The sequence below is a fragment of the Ictalurus punctatus genome, chromosome 18 (genome assembly GCF_001660625.3).
Source record: "Ictalurus punctatus breed USDA103 chromosome 18, Coco_2.0, whole genome shotgun sequence".
Classification (NCBI taxonomy): Eukaryota; Metazoa; Chordata; class Actinopteri; order Siluriformes; family Ictaluridae; genus Ictalurus; species Ictalurus punctatus.
Genome location: NC_030433.2, coordinates 2,768,394 through 2,796,370, shown reverse-complemented (window position 1 = coordinate 2,796,370; position 27,977 = coordinate 2,768,394). Strand labels below are relative to the sequence as shown.

Below are 27,977 nucleotides of genomic sequence, written 5' to 3'. Positions count from 1 at the left end.
GTGAACTGAACGGGGTCAGCGTTTGCTGTTTGTCAGGAGCCACTTAGCTCACTTGTTCTGAGATTAGAGCACAGCCTTGGCGCATTCGGTCACACAGTACCAATCCTCACGGTTTTATTTGAATAGATTTGAAATCCCCTCATCTCCTAGGAGACATGAATTTCAGTACACGTGATACAAGTGCGGTCTGCTCGGTCGAGCATTCCTTTAGCCACAACGTGATCATGCATCCGTAATTAGAAAATGAAAAGACACGGACTTTGTGTGAATCCATACATTTATATTAATGCACAAGGAACAAGACCATTTGCATGCATATTAGCACATTTTACAAAGGGACAGTTTTAGAGAAAGTTCTCACAAGAGTGAATGACAGCCTTTTGCCATTTGGTTATGATGATTACTGTATGCTTTATGATTAGTATGAGCATGTCTTGTCCAAACTAAACCCGCACCAGACCAACGCTAACCCGCGTACACCAGCGCAGGCCGACACGGAACCCATGCGGGTCTAAGCTGTTTATTTCTGTCGGCACGATAGTAAGATCTTATTTGAATAATTAGCACGAATGAACACACGCATTTACAACAACGCTTTAGGAAAGACTATTTCCATGCATATTTGAGCATATGAGCTCATTTTAAATAAAGGATGAAACTGAATTGAAGCCAATGCGTATTTAAATACCATTTCGTTTCAATTCATGAATCATTATTTGTAACATTAGCATTTCTGTCATTTGGTCAAACTAATCCAAGTAAAGAAACGATGGATTACGGCACTCAGAAACGCTAATGCCGGTTATTAAATAAAACTATTTGGGACAAACCTCAAAAACGTTCCTCAAAGTTCTTTTATAAAACAGTTCTAAATGAATTGCCCTGATTTATTTATTTATTATTAAATTTTTTTTATTTTTTTTTCCCGACTAGCATTAACATCCTAGTCTTACACGATGAATTCTAAAATGAAACATGTATTTGTTAATGTTTGCAAAAGTATTTACATTATTCTTAGAGCATGTACACCTTCAGGACAGAAAACAAAAAAGAAAGAAAGAAAGAAAGAAAAAAAAAAAAAGTTAAATTAAATAGTAAGACGTTCCTCTATACAGTTAAAAAATAAACGGTGCATGGCGTGCACATTTCTCTACGAAGACCATTTTGTGTGATATGTTTGGCAGCGAGAACATACCGTATTCACCTCTAAACCCCTGCGAAACATTTAGCAGACAGAGTTAAGCTTATTGTCTGGACTTAAAACACTCTCCATATAAAAGTCGATTATAAAAATAACCCACCAACAAACAGAAGTTTCCTTTCTCAGGTGGAAAGATTGGTTAGATCCCAGCTATTAAACTTACTGGCACAAATATTAAAAAGTGCCTCTTTTTTTTACATTTTTTTTTTTTTTAAAGAAACTGAACATTTGTTTTGTTGGAGTTTGGTTTGCTGTAAATGTTTTTGCAACTTGTCTTCGTCGTACATTCACCATCTCTATACAGTCACCAGTTTGTTTTCTCTCTCTCGCTCATTTCTGGGCTGAAACGGGCTCCTCGGGCTTCTTCTCTTCTTCCTCATCATCATCAGACAAGTTCAGCTTTAAGGTATAGTTATCCAGAGTTTGTCTCATCATTACGGACTCCTTTCTCCTACGGGGGGGGAGAAAAAAAAAACACATACATACATGATCAGTCAAAAGTTTGTGGACACTCGACTGAAATGTTTCTCGTGATCTTAAAAACCTTTCGATCTGAAGGTGTGATGATTAAACGTGTGAAGTCGGTGGCGTAGACACAAAATATAATCGTGCCGACGTATTCATTCCTTTCATTAGAAAAAGAACATTTTATTTACAAAAACACACATTTAAAAAAAAAAAAAAAAAAAAAAAAAAAAAAGGGATGTCTTGGAGCGTAATATTCCGAAAAGCAGCCGATAAGAGTCCGGCGTCGGTGGGAACTCCTTTAATACTGTTTAAAAATCATCTCAGGGAAATTCCTCAAGAAATCAAGTGAGAAAACGCCAAGAATACATTTCTGGAAATTCTAGACAAAAAGGGCCGTCTACTTTGAAGATGCTAAAATAAATTCTTTTGGATTTTTTTTTATCACAACATAATTCCCACAGTTCCATCTGTGTTACTCTAGAGTTTTGAGGACTTTATTATTATTCTAAAATGTGGAAAAATAAAAATAATGAATGAGTGTATCTAAACTTTTGACTGGTAGTGTAGCTGTGATTAGGAGGTTGGTGGGGGAAGTGGGGGGTTGCATATTTTTATATCTTGGTGGGAACCAAATGTCCCCACAAGGTTAGGAATATTTAACAGTTTTGACCTTGCGGGGACATTTGGCTGTACCTCAGGGTTAGGAGTACGCCTAGCATTAATTATCCGCATCAATAATTATGTCAAAGCTAAATGTGTGTGCGCGCGCGTGGCGCTATTTGGAGAAAACGCTCATTTAAAACGTGTGCATTTACCGACGCACTTGGCGTCGCTCTAACTGGAACAGTAACACACAGTAACGGTAAAGTGTTTACGAATGTGTGTATGCAAGAGACCGTTAATGAAAATATTTTTAAAAAAGTGTGTATAGATCATACAGAAAGATGTGTGTGTATAGAATAACTCACTTCATCTGTAGCTGGAGGTCGAGGAGCTGTTTCTGTAATCGAGAGTTGGACTCTCTCTCCTCTGCTAACTCTCGCTGTGTGTATCTGAACTGAGCCTCGCGGCGACTCGTCTCCTCTTCTGCTTCGTTCAGCTGCCTCTTCATAGACCTCATTCTCTGGGTCATCTACACGCATGCACAATAAACAAATCAGCTAATAACACAATACATCAACGCACAAAGAAGAAAAAAAAAAACCTAATTAAAATCAGAAAGTGACGCGTGTTACTCGTGTCGTGTTGAAAATAATAATAATAATAATAATAATAATAATAATAAAGGAACACGAGCTCCTTTAAGATCGGGCTTAGTCAAATTTTATTTATTTATTTTAAAAAATTTAGTTGCCAGACATACTGGACTCGGGAGTACGGTCATCGACAGTAATTCAGTATTACTTCAGATTACTATCCGTTTCATAAACTCCACATGCACCATCTAGTGGTGAGAACTGACACATGCAGTTAAAGTGTAAATAAAGCGTACCAGGTCTTTCTGCTCGTTGCTGATCTTGTGCTCCTCCTCCAACTGGTCGCTCAGTTCATTAATTTTCCTCTCCAGCTTACTGATGGTGTTGTTCAACACCACTTTACTTCTGCAGAGAAACATGGATGTGTGCAAGAGAGTTTAGATGTGCATGTGCAGCTAATGTAGAAGTATGAAAGAAATACACAGGCTGTAGTATCTTTAGTCAGTATAATATGCACGTGTGTGTGCGTACCTCTCCTCCATTCGCAGCATGTTCTCCAGTTCTTTAGCTCTGGCCTCTGCTTTAGTGATGACATGCTCCTGAACTCTGTTATTCTGCAGCTCCTCGATTTCACCCCGTAGCTCTCGAACCTGAGAAAGAAGTGATCATTACATCACAAGTAATCACCACAGTATCGCAAAAAACAATACTTTCAGACACCGAACACAAGTTATTTATACGCTTGACGCATCACAAGCTGATAAATTAGACATCTGATAACAGTGCAACTCGGTAATAAAGTGACTCAGCGGTTTTATCAATACACTCCATTCAACACGTGTCCTTCTCTCAACTGAAAAGGATCTACTATATATATAAATATTTCTATACCTGTCTCTCCAGGATGACTTTCTCACACTCCAGTTTATCATTAAGGTCCTTCTCCTGTATCAGTTTCACCTGCATCTGTTCAAACTGCAAGACACAAACAAACAAAGTCTCGTTTATTTTACCTGCTGGTCCTTAAAAAAAGGGGCACAATTTCTCCACTCGTGTCCAACATTTTCTTCTTTAGTCTTGCGATGGAGCTAATAATTAAGGTCTCACGCAATTAAAGTCTGCACCACTTGCTGCCGAACAGGAAGTCCATGGGGTGTAGTCACGCCGGATCCAGCTCCTCATTCTGGCTAAGTTTGTTTAATGTGTTGCTTTGTGCTGCACAGTATTATGTGGATTATTGGAGGAGTTGGATCCAATACAGCTCCACCCCGAGGACTATCTCCAAAATCTTTCCGTACAGTGACTATGTGCACAAAGCTTCATATACCTCCAACGACTTAAATACACAGTCAGTATATACAGAATTGTGTGTGTACTGACCTGATCCACTGATCTCTTGTGTTTGGTGATCAGCCTTTGCTCATTCTCCTGCATCTCCTCCAGGTCAGTTTCCAGATCAATCACTTTTTCCTGACACACACACACACACACACACACAGCATATTAATATCTTTCCCTTATCCAAGTCCTTAACTCTGTCATCAATTGGAAAAACGTCAAGCACATATATACATAAAGGACAAGAATACTTCTTATGTGTGTCTTAAGAATCCAATACGTGTGCGAGTGCGTGTGGGCATGGGTTACCTGTGCCAGTTTGAGCTGTTTGCTCAGATCGTCCCTGGTCTGTGAGAGTGTGTTCAGCTCCATCTGTAAATCCTCCACTGTTCTCTCAGCCTGTTTACACTGAAGCTGAATTTTCTCCCTCAGTTGGATCTCATCTTCTAGAGACCGCTCCTTATCCATCAGCTTATCGGAGACCTACACACACACACACACACACACACACACACACACACACACACACACACACACACACACACACACACACACACACACACCTCTCGTGAGAATTTTGATGTGGAAAAAGCAGATTTATTTATCGTGAATTTATTTAAATCCAGACGTTTCATTCCCTTTAATTAAGGAAGTATCGTGTATTGTTTAGACTCTTTATTTATCTGAATTAAGGAAGCTGCTGCTATTCCCCCCCCAGCTGTAATTCATTTTTAAACATGGCTTTACACATGGTCAAGCTGGAGCTTCTGTGAAATTCTGTGTGCAAGTCATTTGTTTTAGTTGGAAAATCATCTATACCGCAATTCCGACGTTATTCGGGTCATCACTTACCAGTGAGATTAGAATGGACTTTTTAAATCGCAGTTTTAGAATATTTCAATTTGTCCTACGACACTTTCCCCAGTGTTGCTTGCTCCAAAATGTAACCTACAGCCCCGAAAGTGTAAGTGTAGTGTAAATCTTCCTCCAGGCAAGATACGTGCGTGTGTGTGTGTGTGTGTGTGCGCGTGCGTATACCTCTCCCTGTAGGCGACTGACGATCTGCTTCAAGCTTATAATCTCCTGCTCTTTCTCCAACACACACTCCTCCAGTTCCTCCACTCTCAGCTGTGTGTCTACTCGGAGTTTCTGCTGTAGACTCAACTCAGAACTCACTTGAGATGCCTGCTGCAGAGCCTCTGACAGCTAACACACACACACAATAAAAATGAACAACTGTGTATAGACTGAAGATCACTGCATCAGTATCTGTGCATGAAATCTTCCTGAATCTTTCTCCATCGCTCACGTCAAATGTACTGGACAATACATTTGGGTATACAATAGGTGTGTGTGTGTGTGTGTGTTTGTTCTACAGTTATGGGAGCACCGTGGGTGCTGCAGCGCTCCCTACTGTCAGGATTTTCTAACTGCAACAGCTACTAATTTTAACATGACTAATTTGTGGTTATTATACACTATAAATTACATGCATCACTTTCTGTACATGTGTGAGTGTGCGTGTGTGTGTGCGCGCGCATGTGCACCTCAGTCTCCAGTCTGTCTACGGTGCTGTTGAGCTCTACTGCTTTCTTTCCCTTGGTGTCTTTTTCAATCTCGATCTCTTCCAGATTCCTCTCGGCCAGCCACAGTTTCTCAGACAGCTCCTGTGCATGCTGGGTCTGCTTCTCCAGAGCCTCCTGTACACCCACACACAGTCAATAAAACAGCCTATCCAACCAATAATCAAAATTTACCCACACACATTCAAAACAAACAAACAAACCCCAATGTAAACAGTGCCACACCCATTACAGAGTCAATCAATCAATCAATAAATCAATAAATAAATAAAACCACACATCTTTATAGAAAACTAATATAAAAACTGCTTACATATTATAGGACACTGCTCGCTTTTTATAACAATTTTTTTTTTTTTTTTTTTAAAAGTGTGTCATAAGTTATTCAGACCTATTTCCTTGCATAAAATGATATTATAGGCTCAAATCAATGAATTTCTTTTGTGCCTTCAATTATGTACAGTGAATACTTTCCAGATGCACTGTAAATATGATTTTTTTTTTTTTTTGGTTAAAAATCGAACCGTTTTCAAACCGTGAAATTAATTCCCTAATACACAAACCTCTGCATCTTGTATTCTGTTTTTGAGTGACTGTTGCAGGAAGTTAAAGGCGTATTCCTGCGTGTTTGCTTCCACCATAACTTCTCGGGCCTCTTTCAGTTCCACCTGCAAAACAAACACACACACACACACATATAAGTGAGCCATGTGACTGATACAGTGTGTGTAGCTGGGCACACGAGTGATGTACAGTTCCCTGAATGCATACGTGTGTGTGTTCAGTTGAGTACAATACCAGCCGGTTTAATGACGAATGCGATATTCAGATAGTTTTATTTCATACGAGCATAGCACGAACTGAGGAAAAAGCTGCACTTCTTACATCGATCTGCTTGAAACGCTCCACCATCACATTGTTGTCGCTCTCAAGTTCGACGATCCGATCCCTCATCCTCTTCAGTTCTGCCTGGAGCTGCGTGTTCATGCGCAGCAGATCCTCGTTATTCACCAGCAAATTCCGCATCTCAAAACGGATCTGAGTCCTTTCCTTCTCCAGCTCAATGCTCTCTGCCTCCAGAAACTGGTTTCTCTGTAAGGAGAAGAAAAGGAAAGAAAAAAAAAAATTGAAATAAATCTGCTTCTCCAATCTAAAAGCAAATAGTGCTTTTCCTTTATTAACATTTTCTTTTTATTCCTAATGAAACATTAGCAACCGCAACTGATCAGCATGGCTATCCGCTAAGATAGCAGAGACGGTGTGAAGATACAGAAAGGTACAAAGTCCTTGCTGTAACATGCAGAATGATTACAGCCCAGCTCATGTAAGTAGGGAAATGTTAGAGGCACCGGAAGAAAAGAATAAGAAAACGCTTACCACTTCATTGTAATAATTAAGCACAAGCAATATTGTGTTATTACTTTACACAAGTAGTTGCATTATTATTATTATTATTATTATTATTATTATTATTACTACTACTATTACTCACAGACATCAGTTATGATGGCCTATGATTGCGGGTGTCAGGTTTATTTTTCTGAATAATGCCTGTGTAAGTATTTAATAATGCATTTCTTTTTTTTTTAAAAAAAGTGTCCATCTTGTCCTGTACTTACTCTCTGACATTCCTCCAGCTGTCTGGTCAGCTCTTCAATGTAATCCCGTTTGTTGGGCAAATTGTTCCTCATTAAGAACTGTGATGGAGGGGCTTGCTGCGGAGAAATATCATAAACACACACTGACGTTCACAACAAGCCGGTGATCACAAAAACGCAGCTCAGAGAAAAAACACATTTAATGGAAATTCAGAGTAAATTTCACCACCGTCAGTCGTTGCTGTTAAAGTGCTCTAGAAAGTGATCAGAATAAATTAAACAAATCAAATGAATATCTTCTGCAACACCCTGCAATACATGGTGTTCCGGTAGCAAGTCATGTGCTACTCACAGTCCTGTTTACGACAACAGCATTTTAATAATCCTTTCTTTTAAGCAACATTTAAACTGTAACAATCGTCGCGTTGACGTCGGTTTTTTTCAAATCGTGACAAAACTGAAGCAAACATGATATTTCTTTATCAATCATTTCAGTAGTGACAATATTACACAAGTCTTTTGGAGTAGCTTTCCAACACACACACACACACACACACACACACACACACACACACACACACACGTCACAACGTGCTGATTCCGTTACAGCTTTTCTAAAGCATTTCAACGACATTTCATTCATTCACATATCCCCAGTGAAATATTTTAGTGCAGGTATATACAGAGTAAGTTAATAGTGTAATAACAGAAAGCAAAGGCTCTTACCGCTTGTCTCCGGCCGAGAGTGGCATAGGCAGGGTATCGTGTCCGGGGAGAGTTAACGGTGTTCACAGGACTTGTGCTTCGGTTTAAAGTGAATAAATTCATCTCAGATGGTGTTGGAGACCTCCGCTCTGGCATCTAACACACAAACCTTCATTAACTAATGCATTAACTACTAACATCTACTTCAATTAATGGGTGAATTCTCAGCAAGCATCTCGTGATGGTACAACAGAATCATTTCATTCTCAGTTTGAAAATGTATTCTCTTGCCAAACACAAAGTTATCCACAATTTTGTTTTCAAAACCATACACAAAATGAGGTTCTTTTAAATCATCATTCTTCACTAGAATACAAGATGAGTGAAGAGTATATCTGATTTCATACAATTTTTTTTTTTTTCTCCAAATAACGCACGATCCATTGTTGAATAACGAGCGTTGATTGCCTAGCAGTAAAAATAAATTTAAAAAATTAGCATTTATAACGCTAGGAACAAACTACAGCACTGACTGCGGTGTGTCTGCGGTGCTAGTACATATGAACATGTACTAATTTAGTGGGGGGAAAAAAAAACTAAAATCATATGCACACCTTGTATTCGGACATTCGGCCTACAGGGTTGTAGTCCAGTGAGATGGTCGCGTAGGGGCTGTTAAAAACTCTGGGAGGAGCCTCAGCACTGCCAAACTGTGAGAGGAGACAGAAAAAAAAAGAAAAGAAAAAAAAACCATCACGGTCATTTAAATAACATGCAGCAAATCCCGTCTGCATCGCTGGGCAATACATCATTCTATTGCCCTTCCCTTTCTACCACTACGGCCTAACGCAAAAGAGAATATAGAAAGCAGGAACGGGACGAAATGACATTAAAATAAAGTAAACAACATCTACAGGATTCACTGGGTGTGCAATGCATCCGCAACACAAAAAAAGTATTTTTATTTGACCTTTTCAGAAAGGACCTGCACGTTCACTCAACACACTCTCTGACCTTGTTGGGACTGCTTTCCCAGTCTCTCAAAGACAACGACTCCATCGATCTCCAGTGGGACAAATTGGAGTTGGAAAGGGCTCCACTAGCATCCGTGGGTCCACCTGGACCGCTATCACCGTTTCTGACGTGATCGGATCCTAAGAACATCTGGTACTTTGGGCTGTGGATCACTTTAGGGGTAAGAGAACCCTCCTCAGACGCAGGGCTCGTTGGTCCGTTCTCTTGGTCAACCTGAAATTTGTAGAGACAGATGCATGATTGGAGGCGTATTAGTATGTACACTGCCCTGCATTAATATTGGCACCCTTGGTAAATATGAGCAAAGGGGGCTGTGGAAAACGGTCTTTATTGTTGAACCTTTTGCTATTTTGTTGAAAATAGCAACAAAAAATATTTAGAAATGAAAGACATACAATCTACTGGATACACCTGTGTTTTGGTTTGCTATCCATGAGAGCAGAGGATTTCTGTGTATGGTTTTTGAACAAAAGACGAACAACGAAGACAAATTTTCACAGCCTTCTTCGCTCACATTTCCCAAGGGTGCCAATATTAGTGGAGGGCACTGTATGTGTGTTGGAGAACTTGTGTGCGCACACACTGGGGGGGCGGGGGGGGGGGGGGGGGGGGGGGGACCCCAAACATACAAGCTCGAGCAGGCACTGAGAAAGCATTTGCAAATAAAGCTGTGAGTGGCTGAATATAAAGTTGTAGCATAAAGTGAGATTAAAATGAGCTCCAAAACCCACGTATTAATGAAGCTCTATCTGAATTAAAAACACACGTCCTGAAGGAGACACACGAACATTCCAAGAGACATGTACATACCCATGCAGTGAAAGACATACAGGGCTTATCAATACAATCCGAGCGATACGTAACGAACGTCTGATTTAAAACGAACACTCCAGGCACAAGATGATTAGTGGCGTGGTGAGAAGCGGTGCAAATGCATTTACACGCACGTGACATTGATGACGAGTGCGCGGGCCATGCACGTGATGCGGTTCTTGCATGCGGCGTGAACACAGAAATCGTCCGGTCGAGTACGGCAAACCGCACGCGCACTTACCCGGTCAGAGTGCGATTGTGTATTTGGACTATCGGAAATGTTCCCCGACTCTCCAGACGGAGGCGTTACGGTTACAGCGGGAAGTTCACTCTCTTTCGCATTTCCCGTCCCGTCTTTTTCCGTAACCTGCAGAGCGCTCTCGGAAGCGGAGAACTTGTGGATGAGGGTTTTCACGCTTCCCGATCGTGTGAGATTAGTCGCTTTCTTCATCAGCGATGCCTTTATATTGGCTCTCCAGTTCTTCTTCTCCTCGTCCTCAACGTCACTGGTCGTTACGGCGACATGTCCGTTTGAAAGTGTGTCAGTGTCGTTCGAGCTACGCGCGTCTTTGCTGTCTGATTCCTGAGAAACAAAATCGATCTACATTTCAACACGGATTCAAAACAGAATTCCTTCATTGTTTTTTTTTTTTTTAAATTAAACAAATATATTAAATGAAATGTTTTATGAAAAATCGTCATCACGACGCCTGGAAACGAACATAAAAATAAACAAAACACGAGCGGCTTTGTTTACAGGCAGGATTTTCTCTGCCTGTCTGCACGTGGTATAAAATGTCAGTTGTCAAATGCCACTGAACGGCCAAAAACAGAGGCAATAAGTGTGAGGAGGGCAAGAAAAAAAAAAAGCTCAGGTGACGACCTGTTTTTAAAATTTCCACCTGCGTGACAGCTGAGATATTGATTGGAAATGGTGTCAGTCCCATTCCTGTCTATTTTCTCATTTTTACACCCATCCTTTAAACTGTAAAACAAAAAAAAACAGTTTGTACCCAATATCCACCCTTGCTTCAGTGGATAATCTCACCTGGATACTGTAGACTTGTACCTAGGAGCAGGTGTGAAATCATAAGGACTTTTGTTCGCAATATGATGAACAGTATTTCAACACACTTCGTAATGATTCGAGTCTGACTTCTCCCTCATGTCGTCTCAGGGAGTATTTCCCTTACCGCCATCACCTCTGGCTTTCTCATGAGGTATCTAAATCTACATCAGCATTTCTGTAAAGCTACTTCGTGCCAGCGCCTATTGCTAAGAGCACGACGCAAATAAAACGTCACTGAATTGACGGCGGTATTGAGCTCTGGCTACGAGCCGATACGCGATGCCGATCAGACCTCCTCACAGTAACCTAGTCTGCACTGTGCAAGCTGTTACTGAGTAATGCCAAACACCAAAGGTGCAGTGGCATCATGCTTTAAGACAAGTTGACAACAACATGTCAACAAGACACACGTTCACGGCGCAAAACACGCAAGTGAATCGGCACAGACACGTCACGTCAGAAACGGAGCTCTGGGATGTCAGCGGCTTGAAGAAACACACAGGTACGCCCGAGAGAAATGGATGTTAAGGTAAACTGACAGCGTTGAGACACGCACACACACACACACACACACACACACACACACACACACACACACACACACACACACACACACACACACACACACACACACACACACACACACACACAGAGTGAACCAACACATCTTTGTGTTTCAGAAAAGTAGTTAAGCACGACTGAACTCCACTCCAGACTGGATATACTAATTCCCTCCATCGATTTACTCATTTTCGGTTTTCTTTACTTGTAAACCTTGTAAACCTTGTATGCCTCTGGTTTGGAAAAGATGCTAAATGAATCATGTGGAAGGATGAATTTAATGTACTGTTCTGCCAAATGTAATTGCATTATCACATAGTATCGCACACTTAAGGGATTACACAGACAGAAAAACAAAAAAAAAAAAAAAAAAAAAAAAAAAAAAAAAAAAAGAAGGTCTAATTATATAATGGCACATGCATTTCTCTCTCCCTCTCCTCTCTCTTTTTCAGAAGACTTCACATGTAACTAATCACTTCAAATCAGAACACTAACCTCAATTTGTCCGACCCTCTAAAACCATTACAAATGACATCTGGGGGCAGAGCAAAATGTGCCAAAGAACGAGTGAAGAGACACATCCAATCACCAAAAAGCTCTTAATATTGATAAATACACACAAGATAATTGTGCTAATCCAGGATCTCCACATTGGCTAGTGTCCAGTGTGTTACACGGATGAAGAGAGTTCACGGCTTCCTTCCTCAGGGAAAGCTCACTGAATCTGGGGAACATGCTCTCGGCTGTTCCCTAAGGGCCGGCTTCGGTGCTAATCGTTTCGTGCATTTAAAGAGGGATAATCGCATGATCTAGACTCTAATGTGATTAATTTTCTCCTAAAATGTGATCTCATCATAATGACAATCCTTCATGCCACTGCTTCGAATAAATAAAATCAAAACCTTTAACACAAACTTTTATTATTAGATTATTTATTTATTTATTTATTTATTTTTTTAAAATAGTGTGCGCTAACCCCAGCGCCAAGCCCGATTTTCATACGTGAACGAGACAAGGTCACCGATTTAGAGGCCGAGTGTGTGATTACCCAAAATGCACCACTCCCTGGGCTGCTTTTCTGGCTAAAGGCCTTCAGCATGCTAATGGGATGAAGAGCCCTGATGAGGGGGGGGAAGAGGGCATTACAGTACATCTGTCTCATTCCCACGGCAACCACACACATGCTCACACACACACACACACACACACACACACACACACACACACACACACACACACACACACTCAGGATATCAGTCGAAACACTGTGTGCGACTGTGTGTATGTTGTGTGTTCCTTAGGGGCCTAGTGAAACGACATATGGTGCTGAATTCAATGTGTCCTGACCTAAATTACTGTGATTCTGTGCACCGACTCCGCATCGCGTGTTGTAATGCTAATGTTTGTGTTGCATGCACTGTGGAATTTACCCTCATCCTACCCAAAACATAGCCACATAAACCACATAAATCCAATATCATCATCATTATTATTATTATTATTATTATTATTATTATTATTATTATTATTATTATTATTTAAACAAAAGCAGACTCCTCAGATTATCCACCTTATAATAAAATAAATGCGATCTAGAGCAATGTTCTATTTCAATTGTGCAAAACACACACCACTGAAGGTGAATTTGGTAGGCGAGTTAATGCACAAAAGATGATTAATTATGTAGGGCAGTGAATGAAACTTGCCTCTGGCTGTCCACACTTAGCACTCACGTCTCCATTTTCTGTGTCACTAGCAATGGCTTCCTCAAAACAGCTCAGTCAGCATTTAACTTTCATTTTAGCTTTCAAGCTGAAGGAAATAAATAAATAAATAAAACTGCGACATTGTCCACCTGAGTGGAAAAGTTCACCCGAGTGTTTAGGAACACTCAAGATGCCACGCCTGACTTCCTGTTTCACTTTCCCTTGGTCATTCACAAACACGGGGGAGATTTCCACAAACAATTATGGTTGGATATCTGCAGAAGATGGCAGAATTCTGTTACCATCACATCTCCAAATCTACAACCAGAGATGCCACCTCCGTACCAACAAACTGGAGTTTGCTAGAGGTTTCTTCACCATCGATTCCCCCTGGCTGTGTAGTGCTGACGTTACAATGGTTCGGTTAATTACCATTCTTGTGTCCAGCTGACTCTTTCCTGGCATCCCGTTACTCAGTTTTTCGGTCAGGTGGTCAAGTTTCGTACTTTCCTCTCTGTATCTCTGGACGTTTTCCCCGAGCATGCTCAGCAGGGCGACGAGGGCCTGCTCACGAAACTGAAGCTGGTCTGCGTGGACCGCTGTACCTACAAAACACTCCCGTAGGTCACGCTCGCCCCCAGAAAAGCACTGCAGGGCAGAAAGGAAGAACGAGAGAACGTTAATCATGTAGAATTTATACAGTAGGATCCTAACCTCCTGGTGCAACAGCAAGAAAACTGTTTTTAAATGCATGTCGTACTCATTTCACACTTTTATAAAAAAAAAAATATAACTGTCTTATGAGGCATCTGATGCGTTATTATGACAAATGACGAATGTTTATACCACATTTTTGGAGTGATTTGGGACACACACACACACACACACACACAAACAGTACATAGTCTTTAATCTGGCTGATAGTTATGTGGAACCAGGTAGTCTAAAAACACTTCAAAATAAATGACCAGATGGTCAGTGACCAGAAAACTGAAGGTAAATAAATAAAAAGCATTCTCTTGCTGCAACGTTTGTAACAAATCATGATAACGTTCCTTGTAATTTGCTTTAGAAAGTGACAATTCACCTGTTCTGTTGTTTATGTGATATGAGCGTGTAGTGCTACTGCTAGTGCTTGTTCTGTCTGTGTATGGATTATATATTATAATATGTATTATGACAAAAATGTATATTAGATTTATATATGTTGGTATTGCACGCAGACCTGTGGGTGTTTCGGTTCCTTTTGTTCTTGTGCTCTGACACACTAACAGACACGTGTTGCATCAGGAGCGTTTGCGAGAGAGGGTTAGAATATGCAGAGCAGGAGAAGTGTAATTTACTCACAGTGCTGATCTCGGAGGTTACGTTTCTCTGCAAATGTTCAGCGGCAGTCTGTGGACTCTCTGAACCTGCGGTCTCGCAATTCAGGATCTTTTTCTGCAGGCGTACTGATGTCAATCTAACACACACACACACACACACACACACACGTGAAAATGAAAGACTGTTATTAGTATGTACAAAATCATTTCGTTCATTCTTTTATTTCTTCTTTTTGATCAAATGAATTCGATTCTGGTGATAAAATGTTCGCATTCTACTGCTCATGATTACAGTTAATGGTGCCTCCACTAGAGGGCGATGCACACTCATAAAACACTACGTAGCAGATCTTGATGTTAAAATAAAATACATGGAGCTCTTTGCGTGTGTGTGTGCGCACCTTTATAATGACAGGGATATAGAAGTAAAGAATGAAGCGAAGCATAAAAAATATATATATTTACTCCAATCCCACACAACAAATTAGAACACTACATGAAAAGTAGAAAGTTGACTGCTAAACGTTCACCATTTTAAAAAAAACCCAACAAAACAAAAAAAAACATCCTCCACTTTCCCACGCTGCCCTTTATACAGAGTTTAACAGACATTTCCAATTAACTTACACAGCTGTATTTCAAAACATGCTCGCTCTCTCTCTCTCTCTCTCTCTCTCTCTCTCTCTCGCACACACTCTCTCGTTCGCTCTCTCACCACTCCTATATTTCCTAAGCATAGTTACCACACTGTCTTTCTCACACTCACCCTTACTGCCATAGTTAATCTCCCCAGGGAGGAATGCTACCGTTATACAAGCGCATGATAACTGTGCAACAGCATGCATAGCCTTATCTATAATAAATAAATCCTTCATTTTGTTTATAATTCTTAATTTTACATACTTTATAAGCATGTCCCATCATTAAAATTGCCTTTTTATAAATAAATAATTAATTTTAAAAAAATGTAACTTCTGATAAAGTTTCTACAGACAGACGGATAAAACTGCTATACATATTAAAAAAAAAATAAAATAATAATAATAATAATAATAATAATAATAATTTCTGCAAATGTGCCAACAATGTCAAAGCTGCATTATGTTTTTGATTAATTATGGCATATAGTATATGCCATTTCTATTTCTGTACCAATCGCCTTGCCTGGCAACCCCATCCCCCATGATCCCCCAACACACACACACACACACACACACACACACACACACACACACACACACACACACACACACACACACACACACACACACACACACTCCATTTTAATGAAGCTAAATATGTGGATTTTGCAAGGATGGCGTGTCCACTGAAGGACACAGGGAATGACATCAGCAAGACTTCAGAAAGTTATGTCTTTTTTCCCCAAAGTGCAAGTGTGCGAATAAGTGTGTCCAGAAGCAGGGCGAAGTCAAGGGCAAGAGACACAATAAGATACAAAACCATAAACTGAGTGTGTGTGAGAGAGAGAGAGAGAGAGAGAGAGAGAGAGAGAGAGAGACAGAGAGAGAGAGAGAGAGAGAGAGAGAGAGAGAGAGAGACAGAGAGACAGAGAGAGAGAGTGAACACAGGATTTTTGATTAGAAACAGCATATTTAAAATCTAGTTCTGGTGGCTTGTGATGGCCTGAAACTATACTAAAGACATTACATTAGTCTTTCCTTTGTCTCCTGTCTGTACCTCCTGTTTGTCTAAATAATGCAATCCTATTACTAAACCTGGATTACATATTTACATTTATAAACTACTTCTAGTTCCTCTGAAGGATTTACAATTTAAACAGAACTCTTCCAGTTACATGAGGAAGAAGAAAAAAGAAAAAAAATTCCGAGATGGATTTCAAAAGAAATGAGTTAATCCGCCATTGGGTAAATTTAATCACTACATTATTCAAACCACAAAAATTATCGTCAAGTCTCAACCTGCATCCATTTGGTCACAACATACAGACTAATGCAGGTCTCTAACGTCATCCTTTGAAAACCTCAAAATCATTTTCCATGTCCGAACACTAAACTGGAGCCTGCGGTGTCGTATGAACTAATATTTGGCAAGTTAAAGTCTTTACAACAGCTTGGGATTTAACAGGTAAAAGGACGACACACCCTTTCGTTAATCGGTGGACTATGAAGATTTGCTCCAACGTGCCCTCGCTTGTCTGGTAGTCATCTGGAAAAGTCCCAGGGTGAAACAGTCTTTCTGTCGGTTATGATCTATTCAGAGACACTGAACAAACTCTACATAAGCAATCCCCAACTGAAAGTATCGGAACAGCAAGGCCAGTTCCCGTTGTTCCGAGGTGTTAAACGACTTAGAACATGGCATCTTTGGCAGCAGCCCGATTTTTAGGTGAGCAAAAGTATCGGAACAGACAGTCTTAAAGTAAATAAAACTTAATATTTAGTATAAAAAGGGATTGAATATCCTACATACACAACAACTGCGTCATGCCGGTGACCTACTGACCTATATGATGCTTTTCCAGGATTGTAGCGCAGTTGTGGTTTGTTTTGACGGGTTACTACCTTCAGTCTCCTATTCAGGAGGTGAAACACTGCTCAGTTGGGTTAAGGTCTGGTGATTGACTTGGTCAGTCTACCCCCCCCCCCCCCCCCCCCAAAAGGCCGATAAAGCCCTTTGTTGATTTGGCAGTGTGTTTGGGATCGTTATCTTGCTGCATGATAAAAGTTCCTCCTGATTAATTTAGCTGCATTTCTCTCTAAATAGGCAGACAGAATGTTCCTGTAAAGTTCTGAATTCATTCTGCAAGCCCAAGCCGTGACGCTACCTCCACCATGTTCCACAGATGAACTTGTACGTTTTGGATCACGAGCAGATCCTTTCTTTCTCCACACTTTGGTCTTTTCATCACTTTGGTAGAGGTTATTCTTGGTTCCAGAACTTTCGTGGCTCATTTCTGTACTCCAATCTGGCTTTCCGATTCTTACTGTTGATGACTGGTTTGCATCTTGTAGTGTGGCCTCTATATTTCTGCTCTTGAAGTCTTGTTCGATTGGTGGATTGTGATACCTTCACCCCAGCCCTGTGGAGGTTGTTGGTGAGGTCACAGTCTGTTGTACTGGGGTTTTTTTCCCCCCCTTCACCGCTCTCAATGTTTTGGTCATAAACTGCTGTTATTTTCCTTGGGTGACCTGTTCCATGGCTGGTTGCTAGTCCAACAGTGGTTTCCTTCTTTTCTTTCATGCTCATCCTGTCTTCACAAGTGAAACCCAGGGTGCAAACCAAGCCATCCAGAGCTATTAACTGTTTAACCAAATCAATCGAACAGGGCACACCGGGGCAACAAGAAACACCTGTCAGTCACATGTTCCGATATATCTGATCACTTGAAAAATGGGTGGGTCCAAACAAAAAAGTGGCATGTTCTCAGTTTGTTCAACACATCTAGATGTACATGTCAGGAAATGAAAGCTGAAACTCTCCTTCATCTTTTGATCTCAAACCCAAATGTCTTCAGCGTACAGCAAAAACAAAGGAATCGGTCATGTCGTTCCAATTCTTTCAGAAGGGACCGCAAGTTTCAGGGTTTGGAGCATTTTAAGAAGTGGGACTCTCACCCTTTACATCTACTGTACAGTATATATAATAAATAATATTAAATACTGTTAAATCATTATGGAAGATTTATATACAGCACATCCAACGGATACGGCACGTGATACGGTTTGATCATACAGTATATTACTACACGGTGACGAGGAACTCGGAAAACTATTTCTGCTGCGATGTGCAATCTTCTGAACAAATCCATAAAAAAAAAAAAAAAAATATTCTAGTACATTTTCGGATCCAATAATAGAATCGTTCTGTACTGCCCCTTCAGTGTTTTGACACATAATGTCATCATCTTTGAAACGTGAAATTTCTCCAGTTAACCTGATGTACTGTAAATCCTTAAATTGGATTGGACAGATATCACACTGTCAATTTATCACACCATTTATATGCAAATGAAGTGTGTCTCTGAAAGCGTTAACATCTGCTCAGGGTGAGTGCAAACAGAAAGAAGATTAGCGAGGTCAGAGACGTGTTGGTTTACAAGCTAAAAATTGCCCAGAAATGATGTTACAGGAGTTAAATGTGTCCAGCGTGGTCTGTGAAATGCGCTTTCGTTAAAGCATGATGACGGGTACAGTGCCATTCTTGCTACACAGTAATGTCTTATACCACCAGTTAACAAAAGCTAACATTTTGTGCAATATTTATCCAATAAGATCGCATTAAGGATGAGAACAGACAGGAACTAAGTGCTGTACAATCACCGATAATGTCGAGTGTTTACACTATATTTATGAACTGCGTTTGTGTTCATGTTATTCTGGATTCACCAATGAGATTCTATATAGTGAGAGAGAGAGAGAGAGAGAGAGAGAGAGAGAGAGAGAGAGAGAGAGAAAGAGTAAATGCATAGAGTGTGTGTGCGTGCGAGTGTGAAGGAGAACAGACTATTTCCTCTGCATATCTGAGGTAAACAAACCGGTTACAAATCATCCAGAATGTGGGTGGAGGACCTGGATGTAACCAGAACGACAAGTCCATGTCAGGATAAGTATTATATTCAGAGATCTCCTTTTCTTCTTTCAACATCACTTTCCTTTTTCTATCTTTTTTTTTTCCCCCCCTTTTAGTCATTCAGTAGGAAGGACCTTTTTGTGCGTTCGTTGTAATCATAATCGTTGGTCTTATTTAATCGAGCGCGTTCGAGTCGCGTGCGGTTGTTTCTTTTGCAACTGAATCACCTACAACATTGCAAGCTGACGTTCTCCTTTCTATTGTCTCGATCCAAGTTGGACCAGAATTGTTAGAACGTATTACAAGAATAAGTGCGCCCATAGTGTGCCCAAGTGCGTTTCAAAAGGAACAATAGGATGGGAAAAGCTCTGCGCATTTAATACAATGCCACAATGCAGAACATTTAACTCCGGGCCTATTCAACTTTATTACCACGGAGACAGAAAGTTTAAAATCCTGCGTGACAAACAGTTTAACAAACGGCCGGTGCTTGCAGTTCAATAACAGGAGAGACTAGTTATTACTGATATGATCCTTATGTAGCTGCAAGTAACATATGCATTATCCTTCTATTTGTTGAACTGGGCTAACATTAGCTAAATGATCTGAAAAAACAAAACAAAAAAAAAACTACTCTCTGAAAAAAAACCCACCCACACACGGTCACGCACGATTGTGAGATTATTTTTAACTGACATGCTCGTTTTAAAAAAAAAAAAAAAAAAGGAATGCTTTTAGGAATTATTTCCAGCTACCTGGCAACGTGAGAGCATGTCCCATGTGTGTGTGTTTGTATGAATATGTACATCAGCAGGCATGTGAGCGCGTGCGAGCGTGCGTGCGTACTCACTGTCGACCGATGTGTGAAATCTCCCGTTCCGTCTCTCTCTGTAGGTCTATTAATCTGAGGTGACTCTGTGTGATGAGACTCCACAAACTCCCGGCGCCGTCACTGATCTTCTCTGGAAGAACCTGCCAGATAAAAGAAATCGTAATATTGAGAATCATTACGACACATAATTCAGTAGCGTCAAACGTTTAACGTAAACTCAAGAGAGTCAGATATTCAAATCATCTTTAAAAAAATTTTTTTTTTAAAAAAGTTTTAAAAAGATACCCTTCAAAAAAAACATGAGGTCAGCAACGTAAAACCGTGTTCATATGATAATCTAAAATCACACACACGTGTGTGCCGAGTTGACCAGTGTAACGTGACATAATTACAGGATCCTGATTCACAAACACATGCATCAGGTGCTCGTCAATCCGAAGAACCCGAAGCAGAAGGCACAGATTTACATTTTAAACGCTTAAAAAACACAATGTTATGAGTAATGCATTATGTGGGCAATTTTGGCCACAATAGCGTTCCAGCCTACAGATGGAAGTGACAGGCGGCTACAGGCCACGTCAATCTGCACAATCTGCAATCTGCTTCGTGTTTTAGCGTTGCCTTAACAAGTGTAAGTGGATTGAAGCTGTTTTTATTGCAGCAACCAAAAGCCCAAGGTCTCTACTAATGCAACGTTTTGTGATACGAGAACACGATATTTCAGACCGGGAACATCCGTGTAGTAGCCGTTGCATCCTCGTATTAAACTAAAGTCTGTCTGAATATCCTGAATCCCACGGCATTTTGCCTTGCCGTGATGCCATTTATCTGAATCAAATGTTCATAGTTAAAAGGGAACGTTTCGCTAAGCGCAACAGGAATGTGAAAACGTCCTAACGACCTTCCGATAACCTCCAGCGGAAAACGTAACCCTAGATCTAGGAAGCGATACGTCGGTCGGATTAAATCCGATGTTACTCGGCATAGGCTGCTCGTCCTGAGGTCTCGTCACGACGGAGGAAATCCAGTCCGAGAGACGCGACCGCTTACCCGGCGCATGTAAAGCGGTTTTACTTGGACGATTCGAACGCGAATCTTCTTGGCAGTTGGACGCGACGTCGGAAGTTCATTAACTTCTTGGAAGTTAACGAAAAAAAAGAGAGAACGCTTTCGCTAGATGCAACCGGCCCACTTTGCGAACAGGAATACATTTTCACACTCGGTTATCATGAATTCCTGGCAATTGAAGCTAATGACAGCTCAACAAACAACCGACATGCTTTTCCAGCACGGTAAGAGCTGCCACGGAAGACGGCAAGAACAACAGATCTGTTTCGGGAAGGAGTTCGAGTGATTCATCATGTGAAAAGGCCTGGAACGGTTTGGGAGAGAGAAAGACAAATGTACAGCCAAATTGCCCTGTGGCTAAATCCGCAAGCTGCAGTCTGGATCTGCATCCGACAAAACAAGTGATGGTGAGATAAACGACCAGTCATGTCCACTTAATGCACAACATGAGTTTTAACAATGCCCCGCGATAAACTGACTGTGAGACACATAAAAAAACTTCCACAGGGACAGGTTCCAGGATATCACATGACATGCTTAGATTTCACTACGGTTGTGTTATGTAGATTTTGGCCACACAAGGTAAGTACTCTCTCACTTCTTGCAGGCAAAACACCAGACACGTACGTCTACAGCTGTCCTTTTGGCGGTGTTGAAATTTCCTTGCGGTACAGCTTACAGATTTTGAAAACTTTAGATTGCGGATGTTACGAAGGTTCAAAATCCAGCCCGCTGAAATTAATTCAGTATCCGTGTCCTAAATTAAAATCGGCTTGTAGACTGTAATTGAACTGCACAATTTGAAAAGAGGTAGCGAGCTAGTGTCTGATATTACACTATGGGGCAAAATAGAGTGATAAACTCAGCTATTTAAGAAAGAAAGTAGGTTTAAAAAAAAAAAAAAAGGCGTGCTAATATTGTAATTCTTTAATAGCGAGCTAATAATTTGATATATGATACCAGTGAAGTCCATTTCAGCTCAAGGTTGTGAACAACTTTCAGATTTCCAATACAGAATGTCTTGGGTTGTAAGTTGAAAGATTTTCACAAATTACATGGAGGCCACTTTATTGTATTCATTGCTGTTCACATAGCAGGTGGCTGCTTCGGACAGGAGAGGCTTACTACAAAAACATAAATAAATAAATAAAAACGATTAGCTGGACTGTGTGGCGAAAGCCACCGATGCCCAAAATATTATTTTTAGATCCTCTATCAAATACCAAGAAAGACGACGCGTCGATGCGCAACATTACGAAAGTATTGAACTGAACAGAGAAATTCAAGACGTTTGGGATTTTACCAAAATATAAAAAAAATAAAAATAAAAAAAATATCTACAGGTAGCTAGTGCAGCACATGAATGTAAATGATTTCCTGTAACACTGTGGAGGTTCTTCACAAAGGACATGGGTGTGACTCCCTTAGGGAGTTACGGGAAACACGAGGTCAACGACGCCATCAGATCAAAACCCCACTGCAGGATTACCAGAACTTCTGGGGAGTTACCAGAACTTCTGGGGAGTTACCAGAACTTCTGGGGAGTTACCAGAACTTCTGGGGAGTTACATATTACACAATAAGACAAGGGGGGGGAGAAGAAAAAAAAGAAAGAAAAAAAAAGAACATAAAAACCGGTGAAAGGAATGCAGACTACGCAAACACGCCAAGTGTTGTGTGTGTGTGTGTGTATATATAAGAGCAGGGTTTCCCCGAATTGTCCTAATCCATAATAAGAAAAAGCATTAATAAAAATAAATAAATAAAGACATGCACAACCTTTATGAGCACTGGACAGACGTCAAACACCCTGATAATAAATAAATAAATAAATAAATAAATAAATAAATAAATGAGAGAGAGAGAGAGAGAGAGAGAGAGAGAGAGAGAGAGAGAGAGAGAGAGAGAGAGAGAGAGCAAACCTGAGTAAACATGTACTGCATTTCAAGTAATTCCGAAATTCAAGCCAAAACACAAACATAAATCTCTCAGCCGTGCGAAAGAAAGTCGGATAGAGAGAGTATTCTGCTCTTTCACTCGTTTGTTCCGGATGTCTAGTGCAAAGTTTGTGTCACCCTATGAAAACAATATTCGTTTAAGAAAACATTAAAAGTCATGTGCAAACATAAAGAAACACCCTTTTATCAATACTAGATACTTTCAGGATCAATATTTACTTGTCGCAATAACTTTACAGTAATTTCCCCCCACACTGTTTAGAAAAAAAAACAAACAAACAAACAAAAACTAAGCAAGATGGAGGAAAAATTAAACACCATGGACAAAACAGACAGGAGAGTTACGGTATCGAGTAATTCTACTAGCGTTTACTTACAAACTCGAAGGCAGAGGGAGAGCTGCAGGCGCTCATGGTGAAGTAAAGACTGGGTTTGGGGGAGCTTTTGGTTAACGACTTAAGTGTTTCGCATTCTGTCCTGTTGCTGTGGGTGAAAATGTGACGACCTTCGCAAGTCAACCCTGTGTGTGTGTGTGTGTGTGTGTGTGTGTGTGTGTGTGTGCGCTTGATTGATCATTCTCTATTCTCCCCCCTGGGAGAGTAAAAAAAGACAATGGAGCCAAGATTAAAAGTTAGAGTTTAAAGTTTATGTAAGAGAGTGTGTGTGTGTGTGTGTGTGTGTGTGTGTGTGTGTGTGTGTGTGTGTGTGTGTGTGTGTGTACTCTCAAGTCATGAGCTTTCGACTATATTTACGTAAGGAAATGAAGATCGGATTTCACGGTCAGAAAGGCTTCCTCAGTAGTCATTAACGCCATTATGATGAGCAGCTTAATAAAAGTTCAATAAAAGGTTTTGTCTTTGACCAATCAGATTACGCATCACACACTTTTGTATTACACGCACACACTAGATGGAGTACACGCCAGAACAACGTTGCTTACAACAGCAATGACGTAATGTCAAGCTCACTCTTTACCACAAAAAACAAGCTCCACTTCACATTACCCAAAACATGGAAGTGCTCATAAATCACGGGATGGGCAGAGATTGTGGGAAAGTTCCCTCACACACACACACACACACACACACACACACACACACACACACACACACACACACACACACACACACACACACACACACACACACACACACACACACACACACACACACACACACACACACACACACACACACACACACACACCTGTTTGCAACGAACAAATCAAACAAAAGCGATTGAGATAGTTCAACACGACGAATGCTTCAAGTGGTTTCCCCAAATTCAACTGAAAATGCAACTTATAATGACTTCTCCAGTCTCAAAATGATTCAACCCCTTCATGGCGAGCATCTTTAGTACTTGGTAGAGCACCCTATTGCTGTTATGACCTGCTGCAAACGAGATGCAGAGCTTCTGGTAGCGTTCCTGAGGAATCTTAGCCCGTTCCTCATGAGCAACGATCTCCAGTTCGGTAATATTCGTGGGTTTGCGTGCTGCGACCGCCTTCTTCAAATCCCACCAGAGATTTTCTATGGGGTTCAAGTCAGGTGACTGTGATGGCAATCCAGACCTTCTTCTGCAACCAAGCTTTGGTGGAATTCGAGGTACGCTTGGGATCGTTGTCCTTTTGGAAGGTCCAATGACGACCAAGCTTCAGCTTCCTCACAGACAGCATGACATTTTCTCCTAGGATTTCAGTGCCAGAGGATGCAAAGCAGCCCCAGAGCATCACCGAGCCACCACCATGCTCGACTATTGACAGAGTGTTCTTTCTTCGTTCTTCTCCCTTCAGACATTCCGCTGATCCATCGTGCCTAAAAAATTCCAGTTTTGTTTCATCGCTCCACAGAACAGGATCCCAAAACTTCTGTGGATTATTTATATGATTTTGAGCCGACTTTTCTCGTGCTTTTGTGTAAGTAGTGGTGAACGTCTTGGAGTTCTGGCGTGGAAAACTTCTGCGTTTAGTACGCGCCTCACTGTGCTCACTGAAACCTCAGTGTCTGTTGCCACCAAGCCAACAGGTCTTGCTGCAGATCATTTGCAGTCACTCGAGGGTTTGTCACAACCTGCCTTCTCAGAAATCTGGTTGCAACCGTCGATAGCTTCCTTTTTCTGCCCCATCCAGGTATTTCATACATTTTCCACCCCTAGCCAGTTCAGGTATTTCATGTGTTCCAGCTCAAGCACACCTGCTGCAATTAATGAAGGCCTTGATTAGTTGAATCAGGTGTGCTTGAGACAACACCTGTTTTGCATATTTGTGCTGTTGTGAGGGATTCTGTTCAGGGGGTTGAATCATTTCGAAACTGGAGAAATCATTATAAATTGAAATTTTCACTTGAATTTGGGGGAACCACTATGTGGAAGCGTTCTTTGTGTTGAACCTTTTCAATCGCGTTTGTCCAGTTTCTTCGTTGCAAACAGCTGAAAGTCTAAACATTTCGACAATAAACCTGATTTGCAATGGGGGTTGAATCATTATGATTGCAACTAAAAAAAAAAAAAAAATGTTTCAGTTCATGTTACATAGTGGGCTAAATTGGTTTTCTGTGAAAAAAAAATCAGTTAAAACCTGATCTGATCGACTTCTAAAATCCAATAGCACTGTATCTCTTACATACTACACGAAAGCACATACTATTGATCCACTCGATCACTCTGTAGTGAAATGCGAGATCTTAATTTAGCTGTTCATTTCCTCTCCTCTGACGAACATTCACGTTACATGCAAGTATGAAGACTGACACGCACTGTACGCAACCACCCACGTGACATCCTCGCACGTTCAGAAAAATACAGACCGAGACAAACTAAGCAGCTAATCAGAAACTGAAAACTCATGTTCACCTTCTGCTTTGTCACTTAAATGATATTTCGTAACACCTCGACAGACTGCAAGCACTAATCTACACAAACAGGTATAGATCTATATGAGCATATCAGCCAAAGCCAATCAAACTCCAACCGCCCCATCAGTTACGCAACAGACGGTTCAAGTGTACGCGCACACGTTCTTCATGCCTTGCCCAGAAATGATTCTATAAAATTAGTTTTAGACGAAGGAAGACAAACCGCTTAAATGGTGCCTACATAAACAAACACGTAGGCATCCGAAACATGAGTGTGTTATACAAGAGCTCGTTAGGTTTTACTGTAAGAAGTTTGTTGGGAAAGCGTAGAAGAACATGATGTTCGGAATAGTGTAAACAGATGCTGTGTGACAAAGAGGAGTCAATAAAAACGGGTCAGCTAATTGGCTACAGTATGTACAGTAGTGCATCATGTGAGATGGCACTCTAGAGAAAACCAACACGCTTCATTTAAAGCCAAAAGCTGACAAAGAAACACCAAGACTATATACGACTTCAAGCTGTAGGTTACAGATAACGGAGCTGACTTTAAACCTTATTTCATAACTCGTACATTTGTGAGTCTTTCTCGTGCGCCAGCATTTGGGAGTTCTATTATAAAATGGCTGATGTTTGGGTAAAAGACACTAACTAGACACGAATTAAAATGTTTGCGACAGAGCCAAAACCAACCCCGAACCTCTGAACGTGTAATTGTGTAGACATGCCAAGGAGTGATATCATCTAGGACATCTTAATCATCATCATCATCCAGAACATGTACAGCTTTTACACTGCAACTGAATCTTTGCCTGCGAGTACAATATTGAAATAAAGGTAAATGTATGATTGCAGAATTAACACTTACACACACACACACACCAGGTGATGTCTTACCTGCTCAGGTTAATCGCGTCTATTCCATAGTCGAGCAAGAAACGAACAGATCAACAGGAATGAGAAGTGCAGGAGAGAAGGAGGAGATGGAGGGTGGGGGCCAAACAACTCGTTTTTCCAGTCCCAATGCACGTGTAAACATTAGAACATTACTTTGACGCCTTTTTGCATAAAAATCATTATGTTTTAAAAGAGGTCTTAGGTTCTAAACTAATCCAAAAAATCACAACATCCACAGCTATAACATAACATCATACCGTGCAATGTTTAGTATTACGAATACTAAAAGCTAAATCAATCATTAAACTAAAAACTCACCAGGTAGCACGCATAGAAGTTCAAATGAAAGCTGTACGACGGTCTCTCGCAGGAGAGAGGCACCGTATAAAATCACAACGTTAACTAAATCCTGAGAATCGTCCTGCTTGAAAAACACGACATGCTGATCTACCTGTACTGCAGTAAAGTTAAGCAACTCTTAATGCACCTGGGTGACTCACTTGTATCTCTTGGCATGCAGGTGAAAAGGATTGCGGGGGGGAGGCGTGTGAGGGTGGGGCAGCGTCGGCAATCAGTGCAGCTTAGCAAAACATCTAATCTCTCCAGCAGGCAAGGTGTGTGTGGGTGTGTGGGTGAGAGTGTGTGAGATGGGGGAAAGTGAAAGAGAGTGACTGAATAACATTTGAGAAATAAAAAGGTGAGAACAGGTAAAAGTTTGAAATTAATTGGAAGTGAAATTGCGACACATGGAGAAGAGTCGGCGCAGATTTGGAGACCGACATTAAGGGCGAGACGATGGGATTGTAAAATACACTATTTTATTTATTTATTTGTTTGTTTGTTTGTTTGTTTGTTTATTTATACACACACACACACACAAACTGAAATTTCATCAAAAGGTTCGTCATTCATAAAAGGGCGAGTCTTTAAAAACCCATTAAACCTTGATAATCGGACAATAAACCCGTAATCATCGCATTGCCACACTTCCACCTTGTACTCAAGACAGGCCATTCATACACATGCTACGGAATTTACGGATGAAGGATTATTCAACCAGCAGAAATTCTACATAAACGCATAGCTTTACGGTAGCTTACTCATTTAGTATATACACATGCTCTTCTGCTACAGTGAATTATTACTGAAAATCAGACAAAACTCCAGTTCCACATTTTCTCTGGATGCTTTAAAAACTGAACGAATAGGATTGTAAGA

At 40.7% G+C, this 27,977-nt stretch overlaps 1 protein-coding gene across 4 annotated transcripts; it reads right to left on the bottom strand.

Annotated features, from left to right (window-relative positions):
• Positions 1 to 259: 259 nt before the first annotated feature.
• On the bottom strand, positions 260 to 27,224 carry LOC108279186 (cingulin-like protein 1). 4 transcript variants are annotated; one of them, XM_017493229.3, is made up of 20 exons: positions 27,078 to 27,224; positions 20,000 to 20,121; positions 14,621 to 14,735; positions 13,706 to 13,921; positions 10,179 to 10,520; positions 9,104 to 9,337; positions 8,704 to 8,799; positions 8,111 to 8,245; positions 7,406 to 7,501; positions 6,672 to 6,878; positions 6,350 to 6,454; positions 5,751 to 5,903; positions 5,242 to 5,409; positions 4,513 to 4,686; positions 4,246 to 4,335; positions 3,757 to 3,840; positions 3,397 to 3,515; positions 3,162 to 3,270; positions 2,638 to 2,801; positions 260 to 1,652 (listed from the first exon to the last, which is right to left on the bottom strand). In XM_017493229.3, exons 4-20 carry the CDS (start codon positions 13,814 to 13,816, stop codon positions 1,532 to 1,534), a joined length of 2,508 nt encoding a protein of 835 aa, XP_017348718.1. In that variant the 5' UTR covers positions 13,817 to 13,921; positions 14,621 to 14,735; positions 20,000 to 20,121; positions 27,078 to 27,224; the 3' UTR covers positions 260 to 1,531. The 4 variants fall into 4 exon arrangements, with proteins under 4 accessions (XP_017348718.1, XP_017348716.1, XP_017348714.1 ...); XM_017493227.3 differs by lacking the exon at positions 27,078 to 27,224 and adding an exon at positions 26,760 to 27,062; XM_017493225.3 differs by lacking the exon at positions 27,078 to 27,224 and adding an exon at positions 23,385 to 23,502.
• Positions 27,225 to 27,977: the final 753 nt, after the last annotated feature.

What these genes read in the sequence shown, in the direction of transcription:
- LOC108279186 (XM_017493225.3), bottom strand. Translation starts at nt 23,420, where the DNA reads ATGAGCGCCTGCAGCTCTCCCTCTGCCTTCGAGTTT. An exon ending in GCCGAATGTCCGAATACAAG is followed by an intron (nt 8,246 to 8,703) that starts GTGTGCATATGA and finishes TTTGTGTGTTAG; the next exon opens with ATGCCAGAGCGGAGGTCTCC. An exon ending in GACCTCCAGCTACAGATGAA is followed by an intron (nt 1,653 to 2,637) that starts GTGAGTTATTCT and finishes CCCCCCCCGTAG; the next exon opens with GAGAAAGGAGTCCGTAATGA.